General features: G+C 37.6%; 1 protein-coding gene across 1 annotated transcript in view; it reads right to left on the bottom strand.

The window, feature by feature from the left end:
* The window catches only part of PDSS2 (prenyl (decaprenyl) diphosphate synthase, subunit 2), a 91,768-nt gene that overhangs the window by 21,260 nt on the left and 52,482 nt on the right, over positions 1-18,026 (bottom strand). The window contains exon 2 of the mRNA XM_006777208.2: positions 5,973-6,107. Within this exon, the coding sequence (XP_006777271.1) occupies positions 5,973-6,107 (135 nt within the window). The remainder of the gene's footprint in view (positions 1-5,972; positions 6,108-18,026) is intronic.

Raw genomic sequence — 18,026 nt, 5'->3', positions numbered from 1 at the left:
ATAGATTCTCTTTATTTAAAAACCTGAAATATTACCAATAGAATTCTCTTTGACTGTTTCCCTATACCTACCTATTCCCAAACATCCCTCTTCCCCATGTCCTCCAATCACTGTTATTATCAGGTAGATGAGGTTTCTTCTATTCTTTTCTAACATTTACACATCATCATCATAAAAGAAACAACACCCCCCAAAACACTTTCTTTTAATGCTATATATTTCAATGTTAATTATTTTACATTAATATAATTGAGTACTAAATAAATAATATGATCAACATGTTCCTATGTAAGCCTCATATTTTAAGGTGTTTTTTGATTTGGTAGATCCCCAGGGGAAATGCAATTTGTTAATTGTTTGGCACTTTTAAGTGCCAGAAAAATCCTAACGTGTGAAGGTGAGAACTGATAGTCACAGCCCATTGTTAGTATAATTAGAAGTCATCAGGAGCTAATTAGTACCATATTAGAGTGATAAATTATGAACTACAATATCTGCAGCTGAGACCAGGACCAATTCCCTAAATTTAAAGACTTATTTTAAGATCCCCAAACTTGCTTCATTCACAGCTTTTTATATTCTCCACTTCTATTCTTAAATTAAGATTTCTTATAGATCTCCAGATTCTATCACTTTTCTATAACAGCACACCAAGCTTGACCAATTTTCTCTTAAAGGAGAAACTAATGCTAAGATCAGTAAATTTAAGATGTTTTCTAGATTTAACGTACAGTTATGTTTATAATGCTGTTTTTGTGTGATTAGTTCTTGAAGTTCAACACTTATCTTAGCATATATATCATTAATTTAACCTTAATCAATTGAATAAATACACTGAGTTGCAAAAGAATTGGCATAGTTATCAAGAAACTGATGGTATCAATTTTAACATGGATGGTAAACTTAAGAGAGCTAATCTAAAGACATCATTTTGCTTTACTCATGCTTTCTTTATTTAAAAAAAACCCTATAATTTACCCATGTTCATAAGATACTTGATCTTGTCAAAGAGGGCAGAAAATTAAAAAGTTCAGATCAGCTCAGGGACTGTGAAGCTTTCAAATGACAGGACTAGGCTAACTATCTCAGTTCAGCAAGTTTCTTTTTTACCAGTTTGTAAGGAGTGTACTAGTAAATTAGTAAAACATGTATATGGTTAAAAAGAATTCAGAGGACTAAAGAAGACATAAAATGAACAGTTAAAGTCTCTCATCCCATTTCCTCCCACCAGCTGCCTCTCCACAGAGGTGACCACTATAAACAGCTCTTTGTTTCTACTTTGAAACATTTCTCATGCATGTACAAATCCACTGCCCAACCCAAGGGGGTCAAACTATAATATGTTTCTGTACCTTGCTTTTTCCACATGATTCTTTGAAATCTTTCTAGATCTGCACATACAGATCTCCTTAGTTCTTTTAGACAAACACTTGATATTCCTTTGCATCAAAGTAACATGTGTCCTATTGGTAGACATCTGGTTATTTCCTTTTTGGAGGACAGGGAGGGCAAAGAACATTCTTATACATACATACATACATCAGCATATAATTTTGCTAAATCAAAGGGTAGTTAGATTGAAATAAAATTTATAGACTTTACTAAATTGTTCTCTAAGTAACTATATGAATTAATGTCCCTACTAACAAAGCACTCAAATGCCTACTTCCTCACATACTCACAAACATTGGGTATCAAACTTTTTAATCTTTGCCAATGACAGGGAGAAGCTGTGATTTTGTTTTAATTGCTCCTTGGGATGAAGTCCAGCTTTTTTCCCCCTCTGCTTACTAGCCATCTATACTTCTTCACCGAACAGCCTATTCCTATCTTTTGTCCATGTTGTGTTGCATTATCTTCTCCTTGATTTATAAGATCCTCAACTGATTTATTAAAACTGGTCCTTCGGTAGGTATGTTGCAAATATTTTTGTAAATTTGGCAATTATTTTTGACTTTGGGAATTTCATTCCATTGAAGAATTATCATTTTAAAAAATATATATTTTTATTGATTTCAGGGAGGGAGGTCATAATAAGGTACGCCCAAGTCACAGGAAGACATGGTCCAGTTACACTCCTTTAAAAGGCACATGCTATACATGTGTGATTCAAATGTTTATTTTGGTCTAGAACACTGCGGTAACAGAAGGGTCAATCATGTAAAGATTTAAATGAATACTATGTCCAAGGCACTGGCGAGATACACAGTTGTACAAAGCTGGCAGATACAGTCCAGCTGGATACTGAGAAGGAAAAGAAAATGTGTTTGGCAAACAAGTTTCAATCTCTTCTACTAGAGTTAACAAGAGGTTTTGGGAAATTGCAGGCAATGAAGGTAAGATGAAAATATGAGGTCTATTATAACTGCTAGTTAGATGAGAAAAAAACTGAGTAAATTATTGCTAAAACAACTGAGAAAGGTGAACCATTAGTTAAAAAACTCATAAAAAAATTTAAACTTAATAATCATGCTACATTAGAGAAGTCTATACTTTGAAATGTTATGTTTTATATATTGTAATGATCTATTTTTTGTATACAAGAGTATCCTATTATTAATAGAACAGGAAGTTATACACTTATTTTCTCAGGAGTGGCAAGAGATACTTTTACATTGAATTTAGTATTTTTTTCGACTGATTACCTTTGTAACCAATATGTATAAATGTATGTATTTATATTGTTGACACTATTACAGATGTCCCCCTTTCCCACCCCCACTCAACCCCCCTCACCCCCACCTTCTCCAACTGTTGTCTGTGTCCATGGGCTATGCATACTTTTATTTTTTAAGTTTATTTTCATTGCTGAGACTATTACAGATGTCCCCATTTCCCTCCCCCCTTGTCTACCTCCACCCAGCTCCACCCGCCCACACTATTGCCTATGCCTAAGGGTTATGCATTTTTGTTCTTTGACTAATCTCTTCACCTTCTTTCATCCAGTGCCCCCCCCCCTCCAGTCCCTGTCATGTAAACTCAGGATTGGTAGAATAAATGTAAACCCCACAGTCTTCTTGGCAAAAGGCTATGGTAGATGCTTATAGTGCATTTTTATCAATGTGGCTCTCTTACCTGTTTTCCAAAATGTAGTTATTACATTTTAACCTACATTCTGCCTCTCTTGGCCATATGATAAATTCACTAAATAGATCCACAAATTATATCCATCAGTTATGTCCTTAGGCTAAATAAAAGAGGTCACCTAACTTACTTTGGTCCCTTAGGTAATTTACTCAGGTCCCACTATCTGACATCAAAGTCAAGTTTATGAGAGAAAAAACACCAACAATGCAAACCCCAGTAGTTGGGAGGTGAATTTAAAAAGCTCCCAAGTCAGTACTTTTCCTCAAATGTTAAATAATTCACTGTGGCATTATAGATACAAGCCTCCAGCAAAAGTTACACTTGAACAATTAAGAAAAGCAGGAGCAAAACAAATGAATTCAGGGATGGAGAAACAAATTAATGGTTTCTCATAGTACTATGCCAAATTACATTTTCACATTAACAAGTGTACCAACCACCCAAGCATCACCAATGACATGCTGGATCAAGCTTAATTACAGAAAATAGCCCAGAACCAGGATTATTCCCTAAATGTAATTATGGATTCTATATACTTGGGTATGAAATTCATTCATATTATTTGGAACATTTTTATATTCATAATGCACCACCTACTCTTCTGCAAAGTTCTTTTACAACTGCTGTGTTACAATGACCGTCTACTAAATGCATATGTTCCTTGAAGGCTCAGAAGGTGATTGTAGGTGTTTCTTAGAGACTAGGTAAACACATGTTCACATTACAGTGCACTGTGTGCATATAGATAAGAGCACTTGCATAGTAGAAAAGGTAACATACATTAGAGTAAAACCAGGATTTAATTCCCAACTCTATCACTTACTACTTAAAGGATTTTAGATAAATCTTAGTCTCAGTATTAACTTCTTTTTCTGTAAAACGGGGTTGATTCACTTATGCAACAAATATATACTGAACACCTAGTATGTGTCAAATAGTATTTTAGATTGATTATTTTAGAATCTGAGGTAACAAAACTTGGCTGGTGTTCATTGGAGGTATGTATGGTTACCCAATTAAGAGCAGACTATTAATAAAACAGGATCAAAATCAGCAGACTAAAACCCAAAGGAATTCCCAATAGGGGCTAGACATACCTGGGATACAAGGTGATGTGAAGTCTATTTGCTTTCCAGGGATTATTAGGTTATTGGTATTCATTTTGTATCCTTATGTGTTTTCTCCAGTTATTTTCAACTAAACTCAGTCAAGAGCTTTCTACACAATTTGTAAGGTAAAGTTTTGACCTCTAATTCAAAAGTTTGGGGGAGGGATGTAGATGTATTAAAGATTTGCCAAGTTGCTTTCAATTCAGGAGTTTTTCAACGAAATACTTACAAGACCTTTTTGGTATAATAATTTAATGGTTAGTCTAATCTGCAAGTGAAATAAATTATTTGAATCAGACTAGAAAATCAGAATGGAATCAAGAAAAACATACATGAGGTTTAGAAGGAAACTATAGTTAGAGACTCAACTTTCCTCAATTGAAGTTGTACCACCCTAAAAAAGTAACATGACAACTCTTACCTACAGAATTATTGTAAGGACAAACGGGATAACTGTCGCCCTGGCTGGTTTGCTCAGTGGTTAGAGTGTCGGCCCTTAGACTGAAAGGTTTGATTCCCAGTCAAGGGCACGTACCTTGGTTGCAGGCTCAGTCTCCCCTCAACTCCCCACCCTCCACACTAAGAAGAATAAATGGAAACAATATCCTCAGATGAGGATTAAAATAAAAAAGGATAACTCATAAAAATGATTAGTAACCTACAAAGCACTAAAAAATATAAATTATATCAGAGTGAGTAGAAACTAAAAATGATCCCAAGGTATCTCTTTTAGTGAAGATACTTATATGCATAAATAGTAAAAGATCTGCATAAATTATGCTGGCTGAAGAGGGGTCATTTGTAGCTACAACAGTAATAAATTTTGCTTGCTTGTTAATGATGAAGGATCACTGTACTTCATAGCTGGCAAGCAACAGTCATTTCTAAATATTATAGAAAAATAAAACATTTATGGATAAGACCACTAGAAATAAAAAAAAAATCTAAGATGTGGATTGATTTTTAAATTAAGTCAATAAGATATATCAGCCATAAGTCAAAGTTTCTAGAAATGCTTTTTGGGAGAAAAATTTTTTTGTTCCCCATGTTTTTAGGGTAGTTTTAATTTCACGTGCCAAAGTTCATCTGCAGATTGTTACTTCTATAGAGAGAGGCTTTTAACACAGTGCCAAGTACTCTATTAAAATTAAATAAAGTTATTGCTGATATCTCACTAAAAAAAGCAGTATTTTTTTTAAAACAAAAAATTTAAAGTTTGTTTTATATGCAACCAATGTGATTAATACATGCTAGTAATTAATTTTTAATCTAAATGTGTGATATAAAAATCTATAATTTCAGTAACTTTAGTAAATATCGATTCACCATAAAAATAAGCAAAATAAAATAAATGATATAGTACTGAAGTAGACTATTTCTGCTAAAATGGTACTTGCATCAATATTTTACAACTACATATCAGTTTGAGTAGGTTGAAAAAATAAAAATCCTAGAGTAAGGGACAAAGAGGTCTCCACAGAGACATAATGATACCATGATGCGGAGGATGGGTAGTCATGAACAGAAAATTTTAAATGCTCAGGGTAGTAATGCAAGTATTTAACACATATGTATGGGTAAATTTACCAGAGTTATGCATGGAGCAGCCGAGACTATCAGATCTATTAACAATAAAAATACATATTTTAAACCATACAAATATTTTAATTTATCTTTGAATCAGAATGACAAAGAACTAAATAGCCATTTCTACTACCACTGTTCAGTAAAAGAAAACATAATTTAGAGAGCAAAGTCAAAAGACTAATTTCTTACCATGAATAGATCCCACTGACCATGTCATAGTTCTGACATGAAGCATTCACTCTGCTGGGCCCAGCTGCTTTAGAAATAAGTAGCACCACCAAGCCCCTCAGTTGGAGGTTATTCCGGCTATCTTGTACAAGCCCCCTGCAACACATAAATAAAAGAATAAGATTAATATATTTTCATAAGATCAGTCAGATCATGTTAGCAAATTGCTACAAATATGCTCATAATTCCAAAATTAGACAAAGGAACGTGTTGAAAATAAATAGGATTGGGCCCAGCCGGCATTGCTCAGTGGTTGAGCATGGACCTATGAACCAGGAAGTCATGATTCAATTCCTAGTCAGAGCACATGCCTGAGTTGTGGGCTTGGTCTCCAGTAGGGGGCATACAGAGGGCAGCCAATCAATGATTCACTCTTGTCACTGATGTTTCTATCTCTTTCTCCCTCTCCCTTCCTCTCTGAAATAAATAAAAATATATTTAAAAAAAGAAAAAGGATTGGGGGAAGAAAGAGTGAATAGAAGGAAACCATGAGTTCAGCAAACAACTGGAGAAACCAATGGCTGGTTTTAAAAGTAACAATCTGACACAGTGAGGCTTGATGATCTGGCTTTCTCCTCTTTCTGGGTTTTCCCACTGTCTACAGCCAACCTCACAATATTAACCATTTGCTCTGATAACAAGAGGAACCCACAGTTTTAAACTGTTTGCGGTAGTTGACACCAACTGAAATAATTACAAACTTTATGACTTAGATAAAGAGATCTTATTTGGTGATGGTGGTTGACACAAACATTTATTTCAGAAGTAAAATGAAAAAGAATGCCATGAACAAGTATCTTGCCATTTCCTATCTATACTAATAAAAGGGTAATATGCTAATTAGACCAGACATCTTCTGGACGTCCTTCTGGACAAAGCCACAGTGGCAGGGGCTGAGGCAGAGGCGGTTGGGCAATCAGGCTGGCAGGGGAGGGCAGTTAGGGGCGATCAGGTTGGTAGGCAGAGGCGGTTAAGGGCAATAAAGTCAGCAGGCAGAGGTGGTTAGGGGCATTAGGCCAGCAGGCAGAGGTGGTTAGGGGCAATCAGGCAGGCAGGTAGGCAGGCAGCGGTGGTTAGGGGTAATCATGCAGGCAAGTGGTTAGGAGCCAGTGGTCCTGGATTGCGAGAGGAATGTCCGACTGCCCTCCCCTGCTGGCCTGATCGCCCCTAACTGCCCGCCCCTGTGGGATCGGGCCTAAACTGACAGTTGGACATTTCCTGAGGGGTCCTGGATTAAGAGAGGGTGCAGGCCAGGCTGAGGGACGCCCCCCCCACCCCCCACGACCGTGCATGAATTTCATGTACCGGGTCTCTAGTTATTTATAAAAAGTATTATCACTCTAGACAACAATAAAGCTTTGACTTAGAATGTCATATTTTTTTTTGCTATGAGAATTGAACTTTTATAGTTTCTACTATAACTAAGGCTAGGAATACTTTCCTGAATGCACTTTGTCATTTGTTTTTAAATATTGCAAATGGTTATCATACAAGAACTAAATGGCATCATTAAAAAGAGAAAAAAAGAGAAAACTATGGGTAATATATTGTAATAAATTAATATTTAGAATAATGCTCATGACAATAATAAAGTAGATTATAATATACATAAATAATACACAAATATAATTATTGATTGTGGTAAAAACATTAAATATTATTATTATAATACTTCATTGAATTATTAAGACTTCCATGGTAAATTTTGAACAAAGAATCAATTGAAATTAATTAACTAAGCCAAAATTAATGAGTTAGTCATTACTTAAAAAAAAACAAAACAACTTTGCCCCTCATGCCTCTACACAGGGATTTTAAAAAGGACCTCTTCTTGCCCTTTCATTACTTTCAAAATAACAGGGATCTTCAGGCTCTTTGCAAAGTAAAAGCTGTAGCTGTTTTTCTACTTATACCTTCTCCTCAATCTAGTAATTGATCTTCAGCAAGTTAGAAGGATTAATCATTTTAAAAAATAAGTTCTAGTCTGGCCAGTGTGGCTCAGTGGTTGAGCATCTACCCATGAAACAGGAAGTCATAGTTCAATTCCGTTTCATTCCCAGTCAGGGCTCATGCCAGGATTGTGGGCTTGATCCCCAGTAGGGGGTGTGCAGGAGGCAGCCGATCAGTGATTCTCTCTCATCATTGATGTTGCTATCTCTCTCTCCCTCTCCCTTCCTTTCTAAAAAATGAATAAAAACATATTTTAAAAATAAAAATAAAGAAAATAAGTTCTAATTTCTTTCTAGGAAAGAAACTTAATTAAGTGATTAAGCTATAACACAATAGAAATAATCATCAGAAATGTCCAAAGCTCTTTATTATCCTGTAACAATTTGCTTAAATCCTATAGACCTGAACCACAGGGAGGCTAGGAAACACCCTATTTTAGAAAAAGAAAAGTGAATGGGAGCCATTTCAAAAGTTTTTTGCTTTAAACTACAAATTTTAACTTATATTACTTATCCTTACATATTTATTACCTAAGGTTAATCTTTATTCTTCCATTTCTGTGTAATATTAAAGAGAAGGGAAAAGAGGAAGGTGAGGCTGTGTGTGTGTGTGTTTTGGGGAATAAGCCTGGTTAGGGATGAAGGATATGATGACACAGTAAAAACTCTATACATGCCAGAACTGTTCTAAGCATTTTTCTATATATTAACTAAAACTAATTTACAACAACCCTAAAGGAAGGTACCCTGTTTATTATGATTTTACAGATGAGGAAAATGAGGGAGACAGAGATCAAGCAACATGCCTGGGTACCTGAGCCTGTAGGCGGTAGAGCCTAGATGGAGCCAGGATTTGAACCCATGCCAACTGGCTTTTGGCTCTATAGTGACTCTCCATCTGCTTCATCTCAGGGACAAAACTTGTAGCTAAGTCAAATGAGAACAGTGCTGCTTTAGAACCAGGTTTAAAAAATCCTGCTATTCAGTAGCTATGCGACTGAGATAGTGACCTGTTCTATAAAATGAGGTTAATGATGTCTACTTTCCATAGTCATATATGGAAGAGACAACATGAGCAATGTATATAACACTATGGAAGAACATGGCAGATGATCCAGGGATCACAAAATTACATTCTCTTTCCTTATTACTGGTTTGCCATCTATTTTTTCTCAACTTCTATTTTCTCTTTCTTCTACTCTGTTTCTCCTTCTATCTCTCAAAGTCCTCCCCACTGTACTAGCATATATAACTCCTATAAATACTGTTTCATTTTCTACCTCCCAGAACAATAAAAGTTAAGCAATTCTTCCTATCCTCATTCCAAACATCATATATCATTAGAACACCTGCCACTTTGAGATGCATTACTGAAAAGGCCAGGAAAAGAAACTGGTGAACTGGTTAACAGAAATCAAGAGAGCAGTCAGAAAAGCACACCTTCTAACCACTGATTTTCATGTAAGACAGTAGGTAACAAGCTGAAGAATAGATTAAAGCTTGAGTAAATTAATAACTGTTTCCAAAACACCTCTTCTTTGATTTCACTTCATTAGCACCCTTAAAAAACATACACAGAGAACCAAAAGATTAAGAAAATTTGTTCCTGAGGATACCCTGCCTCCCAATCCCTACCACAAACACCTAAATCTACAGAGGTACTATGTTTCATGTAGTCCAGGTCACACTTCACCTGGAACACTATGATTTATTCTCAGTGCCTCTTTAAGGAGGGGCAGTGATAAGCCAGAGCAAATCCAGAAGATGATAAAATTATGCATGGCTGAAAAAAACAAAAAGTGGATGCTAGCTAGATTGGTAAAGTTGGTGTTCTTGCTAGAGGTGCCTCTCTCGGTAGATGTAGAATTCAGACTGAGCCTTAAAAGACGGCCAAATTTCCCCGAGCAGAGAATGGAAGTAGGAGTAAGATGGGGTTATGGAATGGAAAGAAAGGTATCTTTGGAGAAATAAACTGGTTACACAGTGATAAGAAGGTGGAAGAATGGGAAGCAGGTTCAGGAGCTGTGGGGATACCCATCTGGGCAATGTGTGTAGGTGAACAAGCCCAGAAAAAGCGTGAAGAGTGAAGGACCTTAAAAAGGTAAGTTTAGAGTTGGGACTTCATTCTGCGGGCAATCTGAAGGCATGGATGGTTTGTTAGCAAAGGAGTAGTGTGATTAGAGTTAACGACTAAAACAGTTACTCTGACAGTGGTATGTTGAGTGCAGTGAAAAGGAGAGAAAAGATTAGTTAGGAGTAGCTTCTTCCAACAGTCCTGGTGAGAGATAATGAGGGCCTCAATTAGGGTAGTGGCATCAGGGAGGGAAAAGAAAAGCTGAATAATGGCAACAGAATGGAGGAGGAATTGGACAGTCTGATCAACTGACTGCATGTGGGAGACACTGGGAAGGGATCAAGAAGCAAAGGAAAGGCAAGGGCTGGATTTAAGATTCAAACATGTATCCTGAAAGTGAAGATGCTAGCATAAGCAGAGATTGGGAAAAAAGGAAAGGTAATAGGGAATTAATGAGTTCAGTTTTGGACATGCTACATTTGAATGCAAGAAGGACTTCCAGATGGAGATGCCCAGCAGGCAGCTGGAAATGCTGTGGGTATAGATTTGGGAAGCATCTTCACAGAGGTGATGGCTGAACCAGCCGGAATTGATAGATGAGTTTTTGAGGAGAGAGAAAAAAAAAGAAAAGAAGGGAAGAGAATCCCTGTACTTAGGAGGGATGAGTAATCAAGATGAAGGAACACAGTATGCCCACAAGCAAATAAACAGGGTTTCCACAGACACCCAGAAAGAAGTGTGAACATACACGCACAATGGAGGCAGAGAACTGTAACAGTGCAGTGAACAGAAACTAGCATCAGTAGTCAGTTGCCCCTTCCATAAGTTTTTTTTGTTTGTGTTCATCCTCACCCAAGGATATTTTTAGAGAGAGTGGAAGAGAGGAGGAGGAGGAATGAGAAACATTGATGTGAGAAAGACACATCAACTGGTTGCCTCCCACACTTGGTGATTGAGCCTGCAAACAAGGTAAATGCTCTTGACCAGAATCAAACCTGGCACCCTTCAGTCCACGGGCCAATGCTCTATCCACTGAATCAAATCAGCTAGGGCCTTCCATGGGTTTTTATGGTCCACATTATAAACATCTAATTTGGCACTTAAAACAATGAATAATAAAAATGATAACAACAATGATATAGACAACAACTACAACATACTATAAGGCCAGGCAGGCATGTGCTGTTTTACATGCATATGTTCAGAAACCATACAAGGTAACTGGTAAATCTCTTTACAAATGAGGAAAATTAGCGAGAAGGCTTAGAAGTGTTACGTAATTACCAGTCACACTAGTCAACTAGTAATGGAAATGTCAAGATCTAGACTAATCTGGACTCCAAAGCCCAGACTCACTATATGTTCAGCTGTGCTATTTAATTATTTGTTCACAGGTACTTCCTCCCAAGTCTGTGAGAATCTTGAGGGCCCGCAGGCTTCATCATCTCTGGGTGTCCTTGCACCCAGCAGAGTAACTGACCCAGAATAGGTCTCCAAAAAATGCAAATAAGAGAATAAATAGAGGTAGAGTAGCAGACTCTCCATGTTGTATATCTCACACAAACAGACCTGCTATGCACTATTTCCACTTTCCTCACCTCTCCTGTTATCCATATGCCATAGCAGATTCTTTAAAAGGGACAGCCAGACAGGAGAAAAGCCCCAATACATTCTAAAAAGCACACTGAGATTTATTTTAATGCTATATCAAAAGGTTACTGTATGTAAGAATTATGCTAGATTAAAGGACCTATTCCTTAAGCTTTAAACAGAGAGAACTCTATATAAAACTGGAGTGTTTATGTGTTTTGTTTCTTTGTTTAGGAGAACCGACTGAATTCAGTGCCTGTGAGAGACGGCCGCCCTCATTTTGAACAGATAATAGGGGTAGTTCTAGCTGGAGTTGAGGAAGGATGACAGAAATGGGGCATGAGAGAACACTTTTGAGATTTATGCTCAAGAGTTCTAATCTGTGCTGGTGAGCCAAGCCACCATCTTTTGGTAAATTTGAATCAAATATTAAGGAAACAATTTACCGCCTTCAAGGGACCATCGCCTTTGAGTTAGCTCAAAGCACCTCAAAGTATAAGTGAATGGGAAAGAATCGGCACTGGCCAGACTCCCATGAGGAGAGGAACTCCCCTCATTGTAACTCTTGTAAGAGGTATGGAGTTTTGTTTTACTATTTTATTACCCCACTTTTACATATCCAATTCCAATAAATCAATGCATAAAATGTAAGCATAAAAAATGGATGTCAAGTCTAACATACATGAAGTGGGCTGATTGCTAAGATTCTAATAATACTTGTGACTATAATCTCCAGTTAAAAATTTTTAAAATTTAAATTCAGATAACTGGAACCAAAGAATTGATTACGGTGTGAAGTTTTTGCCAAAGAACAATAGAAATATTCTGACCGATTTTAAAACACTGACTACAACTGCTAAATTGATTTTGTGATCCACTAATTGGTTGCAACTTGCAGTTTTTTGAAAAATGGTATTTTAAAGTCATGTGATAAATTAAGTCAAATTAATTATGTAGAAATAGAATCATCACTACTTAAAAATAGAAACTCTATCCATACACTAGGACAAATTTAGTGTTGCAACAAAGCATCCAAGTTCTTTAATGACATAAGGAAATATTTAAAATGTTAACTGAAACAAGACTAAAGAATATAAACTGTATATATAATATGATCTCAATTATGTTTCAATATATGCATACATATATGAATATAAACAAGGCCAAGGACAAAAACTAGAAAAAATATGGCAAAATATTAACATTTTAAATCTGGTATCATTATATAGGTGTTCAACATACAAGATGTCCTTGTATTTTTCCATGTTTTAAAATATTTTGTTTAAAAAATGAAAAGAAACAAGATATAAAGAAAATACTCCCACATGGTAACAAGTGTTAATCAATGGGTTTTTAGATTAAGAGTGATTTATTTTCTAAATTGTATAGAAACACAGATTTCTTTGTAAGTCTGGAGAAAAAAATACCATGTTTTAAAAATAACAGAATTTTAAGAAGGCAAATGACTTACTACATTATACTTGAGTTTCTCATTTAAACAAAAAATTTAACCCCAGAGTACTATGTTGAGTGCGTCTTGAGTTCTCATATTTTACCTTCAATTCTCTAAGATTTAGACACAAGGTCAAAGTTTATAAACCTCTAGTTTGATAGAAAGTTAAAATCGTATCAAAAACAGTGATGTTACTCAGTTGTAATAGAAAAAAAATAATATTCAGGGAAGTTGTTTTTTAAAGCACTGTAATTTTAGTGAGACTAAAAATAGTTAGCATGTCACAGGTTTTTATATAAAATTAGCAGAAGAACTGGAGGTTAATTTCCATTGACAAAATGACCCAAATTGTATTATTCCTGCCATATCTATCCTGAGACTAAACTGCCCTAGACTTGAAACAACGTTAGGGCCTGAGGTGACCAGCCTTTAGAATCAGGGAGCTGTGGCAGCACTGACATGGCTTGAGGGCCACATGTACAGCCCACCAGAATTAAATCCCTGAGGGACAGCTGGGCCAAGGAGCTGCCTCACCAGAGCCCTCCCAAAGCTGCAATTAGGTTTGATGGGCATGTGGCCGAAGACAAGCAGGCGCTGGAAAAAAAGTAAGTAACAGAAGAGAAACTAGAATGGGAGTAGGGCAGAGGGATTGTTGAGCAGGGGGAAATCAAGCAGGAGCTTTTCAGAAATGGCTACCAAACAGCAGTAGTTTAATGAAATATGATTGAAATTTTAAAAATATTAAAAAATGCCATAATTGAGCAAATTTGCAGCAAGATGTAGGCTGGCCACCTAAGAATTAAACATACCATCAGAAAAACAAAAACAAAAAAATCCACAAAGATTTCCCTGCTCAAATGGTATCTGAAGATTTATTTTAAAATATTAATGTAGTAAAATAGGGCCATTTAAAAAATAATGTTTTGGTCACACTGAAAACTCTGTTAAAATAATCTCATATAATAATTTTTACATACAGACCCTTTTTGTTCACATTTAAAAAATTAATTTAGTGTTGAAGCAAAGGAGCAGAAAAATGGAGTGCTGGAATACAGGCATCATTATACTGTACAGACACATGAGGCTCACACCACCACTCAAGAAGGGACACTGGCTAAGAGCTAAAGAACTGTAAACTACACCTCCCACTACCACAGTCTGTCTGCGCAGGAATAAATCATCCAAATGTGAACGAGTGCTCCCTTAATGCTCAGTGCTTTTCTCAACTGGCAGTTCTGATTTCAATAGACAGCCACTCAGACACTAGAGAACTACTCTCATATTAATCGGCTATAATTTTCTATGGTTTTATTCATCTAGCATAAAGCATGTTTTTATCAAAAAGAATGTCTCAATAAGTAATAAATATTTATTTAGTTCTTCATGCATCAGCCCCATTATCTAATAAAGGTGGTTCGATTATGCAAAAATTAGAATATTTGCATTAGAAAAAGTTGGAGAAGAAAATCTGGCTTTTACATAACATATTATCAAGAGGCTAAAGCCAAATATAAAAGATACAATAGCAGATGAGGGAAGCCAGTAAAAACAAGCAAATTGGAAACACTTTATAGAGAAACAATAGTACTTCAAGGTCAAATTGGGGTGGGGCTGGGGAGAAGCAAAGTTAAATACATCATGATTTAAGGAGAAATGAGTTTTTGAAAAATGAATGGAAAAACAATCAAACCCTGAAGCTATATTATTGCAACATGATGAAATCAAGTGTAACTTTTAGGGAAATCTCATTTATTTTTCCAAAATCAACACGGAAATCAAGGTACAGGAGACCAAAGCAGAGGAGAATTAGAAGTGACAGGTGGCAGGACACAAACCACTTATGTTCATCTTCCACAGAATAAATTTCCACCAGAGAAAAGATCCTATGATTGGCTGCCTAAGTTCAAACCTACTAGCTTTCATAATCACAAATATTGCCTCCCATACAACATTAAGACCTTATAGTTATTTAAAGTAGCCACCAACAAAGGTAGTAAAGGGAAAATATTTCTATAATAGTGGCATCTCTCAAGTATTGTGTGCCACAGAAAAACATTTGATTTTTTTGAAGTTTCGTTTATCTGGTATTAATAGAATGGCATCAAGTGAATGAAGAGAGAGACACTTGCAATAAATTACATACAGGTTATTCTAGTCAATTTAATCCTCAGAAAACAATAACACTTCTCCACTCTAACAGGTCAAAAGGGTCTGGGTAAAAAATCCCTCATTTACCAATTGCCAGCAAGCCACCTGGAGGCAAGATGTCTCATCCACCCTAGTATACCCCCAAGCTTTCACGGTGCCAGCTCATCTAAACTGACAATCATTCTGAGTGGTAGTACAGATTTCCATTCATTTATTTTCGTTATTATATTTCTCTTCCTGGACTAGAATGTAAGCATGTTATATTGTATTTACATGTCAACAGTTGTTATCTCCAGTGCTTAGAATAGTGTCTGGTACACATAGGTATTAAATAAATATTTGTTGAATGAATTAACCAGGTAACCTGCCCAAAATTATATAGCCAATAAATGAGAGACCTGGGGTTTAATTCGGATGTCTGCCTCTGAAGCCCATATTCACCCAACCTGGAGAGAGAATGATCACAGCAGCATTAAAACACAGAGTAAAAATGAATGATGGCTTAGAATTAAGGCTTACAAAGTACCTTTCAGATAAGAAGTGTGAAAGGTTTTAAAGTTCATTTCTCCTAAGCACCTTGAAACTTCTCTTGATTATAGGTCTGGTATATTGAGAGCTGGACAAGCAGTTGGGTGCAGCCTTCTCCTAATGGTCAAGTTCAACAAGCCTCACAGGCAGCAAAGAGCCAGAGGATTTGCGGTCCATTAAACACAGGGCCATGGGAAGTCTTGAATAGCCCATTCACACAGAAGCTGAGAAAAGTCTGCACTGCAGTCAAAGTGCTGTTCAGGTTAAAAACCACAACTGAAAAACAACAACAAAAACCTTCAGACTGCAGGAGTAGCCAGGGTCTACACAACAGCCAAGGAGTCTTACAGTGAAATGAGATCTTCTAAGGCCCAGCTTGTGGCATATGTCCCTGTGCCCTTATGGTGGTCTGTGATAGTTGATCCTCTAGTCCACAAAATTGTAACTTTTATGGAAGGAGGAGATCACATTTTTCATCATTCTTTACTGAAAACCTTGGGTCCTTTCCTTGAAATTGGACAGAATGTGAATTTCTCCACGAAAACATCTGATTAAAGGGCTACTTAGTTAAAAGAAATAATTTATATACATTTTCTATTTTTATTTCTAGGAACATCCTATCCTATATAATAAAAGCCTAGGTGGCATCACACACAACGTCATCACAAGATGGCCACCACGAGATGGCCGACCTCACATCGTCACAAGATGGCCACCACAAGATGGCCGGCAGGGGAGGGCAGTTGGGGGCAAACAGGCCGGCAGGGGAGGGCAGCTGGGAGCGAGATCAGGCCAGCAAGCGAGGGAAGTTGGGGGTAACCAGGCCTGCAGGGGAGGGCAGTTCGGAGCAATGAGGCCAGCAAGGGAGGGCAGTTGGGGGCGATCAGGCCTGCAGGGGAGGGCAGTTGGGAGCAATCAGGACAGCAGGGGAGGGCAGTTGAGGGTGACCAGTTCTACAGGAGAGGGCAGTTCGGGGTAACCAAGCCTGCAGGGGAGGGCAGTTGGGGGCAATCAGGCCAGCAGGGGAGCAGTTAGGGGGCGATCATGCTGGCAGGCAGAAGCAGTTAGGGGGCGATCAGGCTTGCAGGCAGATGCAGTTAGGGGCAATGTGGCAGGCAGGCAGGCGAGCGGTTAGGAGCCAGCAGTCCTGGATTGTGGAAGGGATGTCCCAGATTGGAAAGGGTGCAGGCCGGGCTGAGGGACCCCCAGCCCCCATTTTGTACAAATTTCGTGCACTGGGCCTCTAGTATTAAAATAAGACAGAACATTTATGTTTGGAGACTTTGTTCCCATGCTAATAGCTGTATTTTGTCCTAATTCATGCTAAAATAATTCATTTTTAAAAGGTTAAAGAGAGTCAAGGAAGGCACTATAGCTATAAAGTGCTGGGAAATGTCAAAAATGTTGTGGTTCCCTGGCTGGCATGGCTCAGTGATTGAGCATTGCCCTGTATGAACCAGGGCACATGCCTGAGTTGCGGGCTTGATCCCCAGTAGAGGACGTACAGGAGGCAGCCAATTGATCATTCTCTCTCATCACTGATGTTTCTATCTCTCTCTCCCTCTCCATTCCTCACTGAAATCAATAAAAAAATATTTTTTTAAAAATGTTGTGGTCATCATTAGGCTTTGCTTCATTAGGATGTCATTCTCCCCTACCCTCCCCCCCCGCCAACAGTTTTCCTTCCCAAAACATTGTGGGGCCTGGGCTGCAAATGGTAGCCTTCATTTCACTAGAAATAAGAAAAAAGTAATGATATAAGTCATAGATTCTCCCCTCTCCAAATAAAGCAGTGGAACTGTTGGACATCTATCTGCCTATCTTTTGACTGACATTTTAGGGGCAAGGGAATGGGCAATGAAAATGAGAGGGTAGGGAACAAGCTACTCTTAAAACACATACCATGGGCTATGCATTTGACATGCACTCAATAACTATGAAGTAGGTACTACAGTTATCTCCATTTTACAGGTGAGAAAACTGAGGCTTAGAGATAGGTTACTTTCTTGTCCAAAGTCAAAAGTAAGCAGGTGAGGAGGAGAACCAAGATGGCGGCATAGATAAACACCGGAGTGTGCTGCCTCGAACAACCACTTCAAAAATATAAATAAAAGACAGAAGGGACATCACCCAGAACCACAGGAAAGCTGGCTGAGGGGAAATTCTTCAACTAGAAGGAAAGAGAACAGCATACTGGGGCTCAGAGGAGGCGCAATACGGAAAATACAAAGGGGTGGAGGTGCACGCTGCGGGCTGGTGGCTGAGGGCGCTGG

This window comes from Myotis davidii, unplaced genomic scaffold (assembly GCF_000327345.1).
Source record: "Myotis davidii unplaced genomic scaffold, ASM32734v1 scaffold68, whole genome shotgun sequence".
Lineage (NCBI taxonomy): Eukaryota > Metazoa > Chordata > Mammalia > Chiroptera > Vespertilionidae > Myotis > Myotis davidii.
This window is presented reverse-complemented; position numbering and strand designations above follow the sequence as displayed.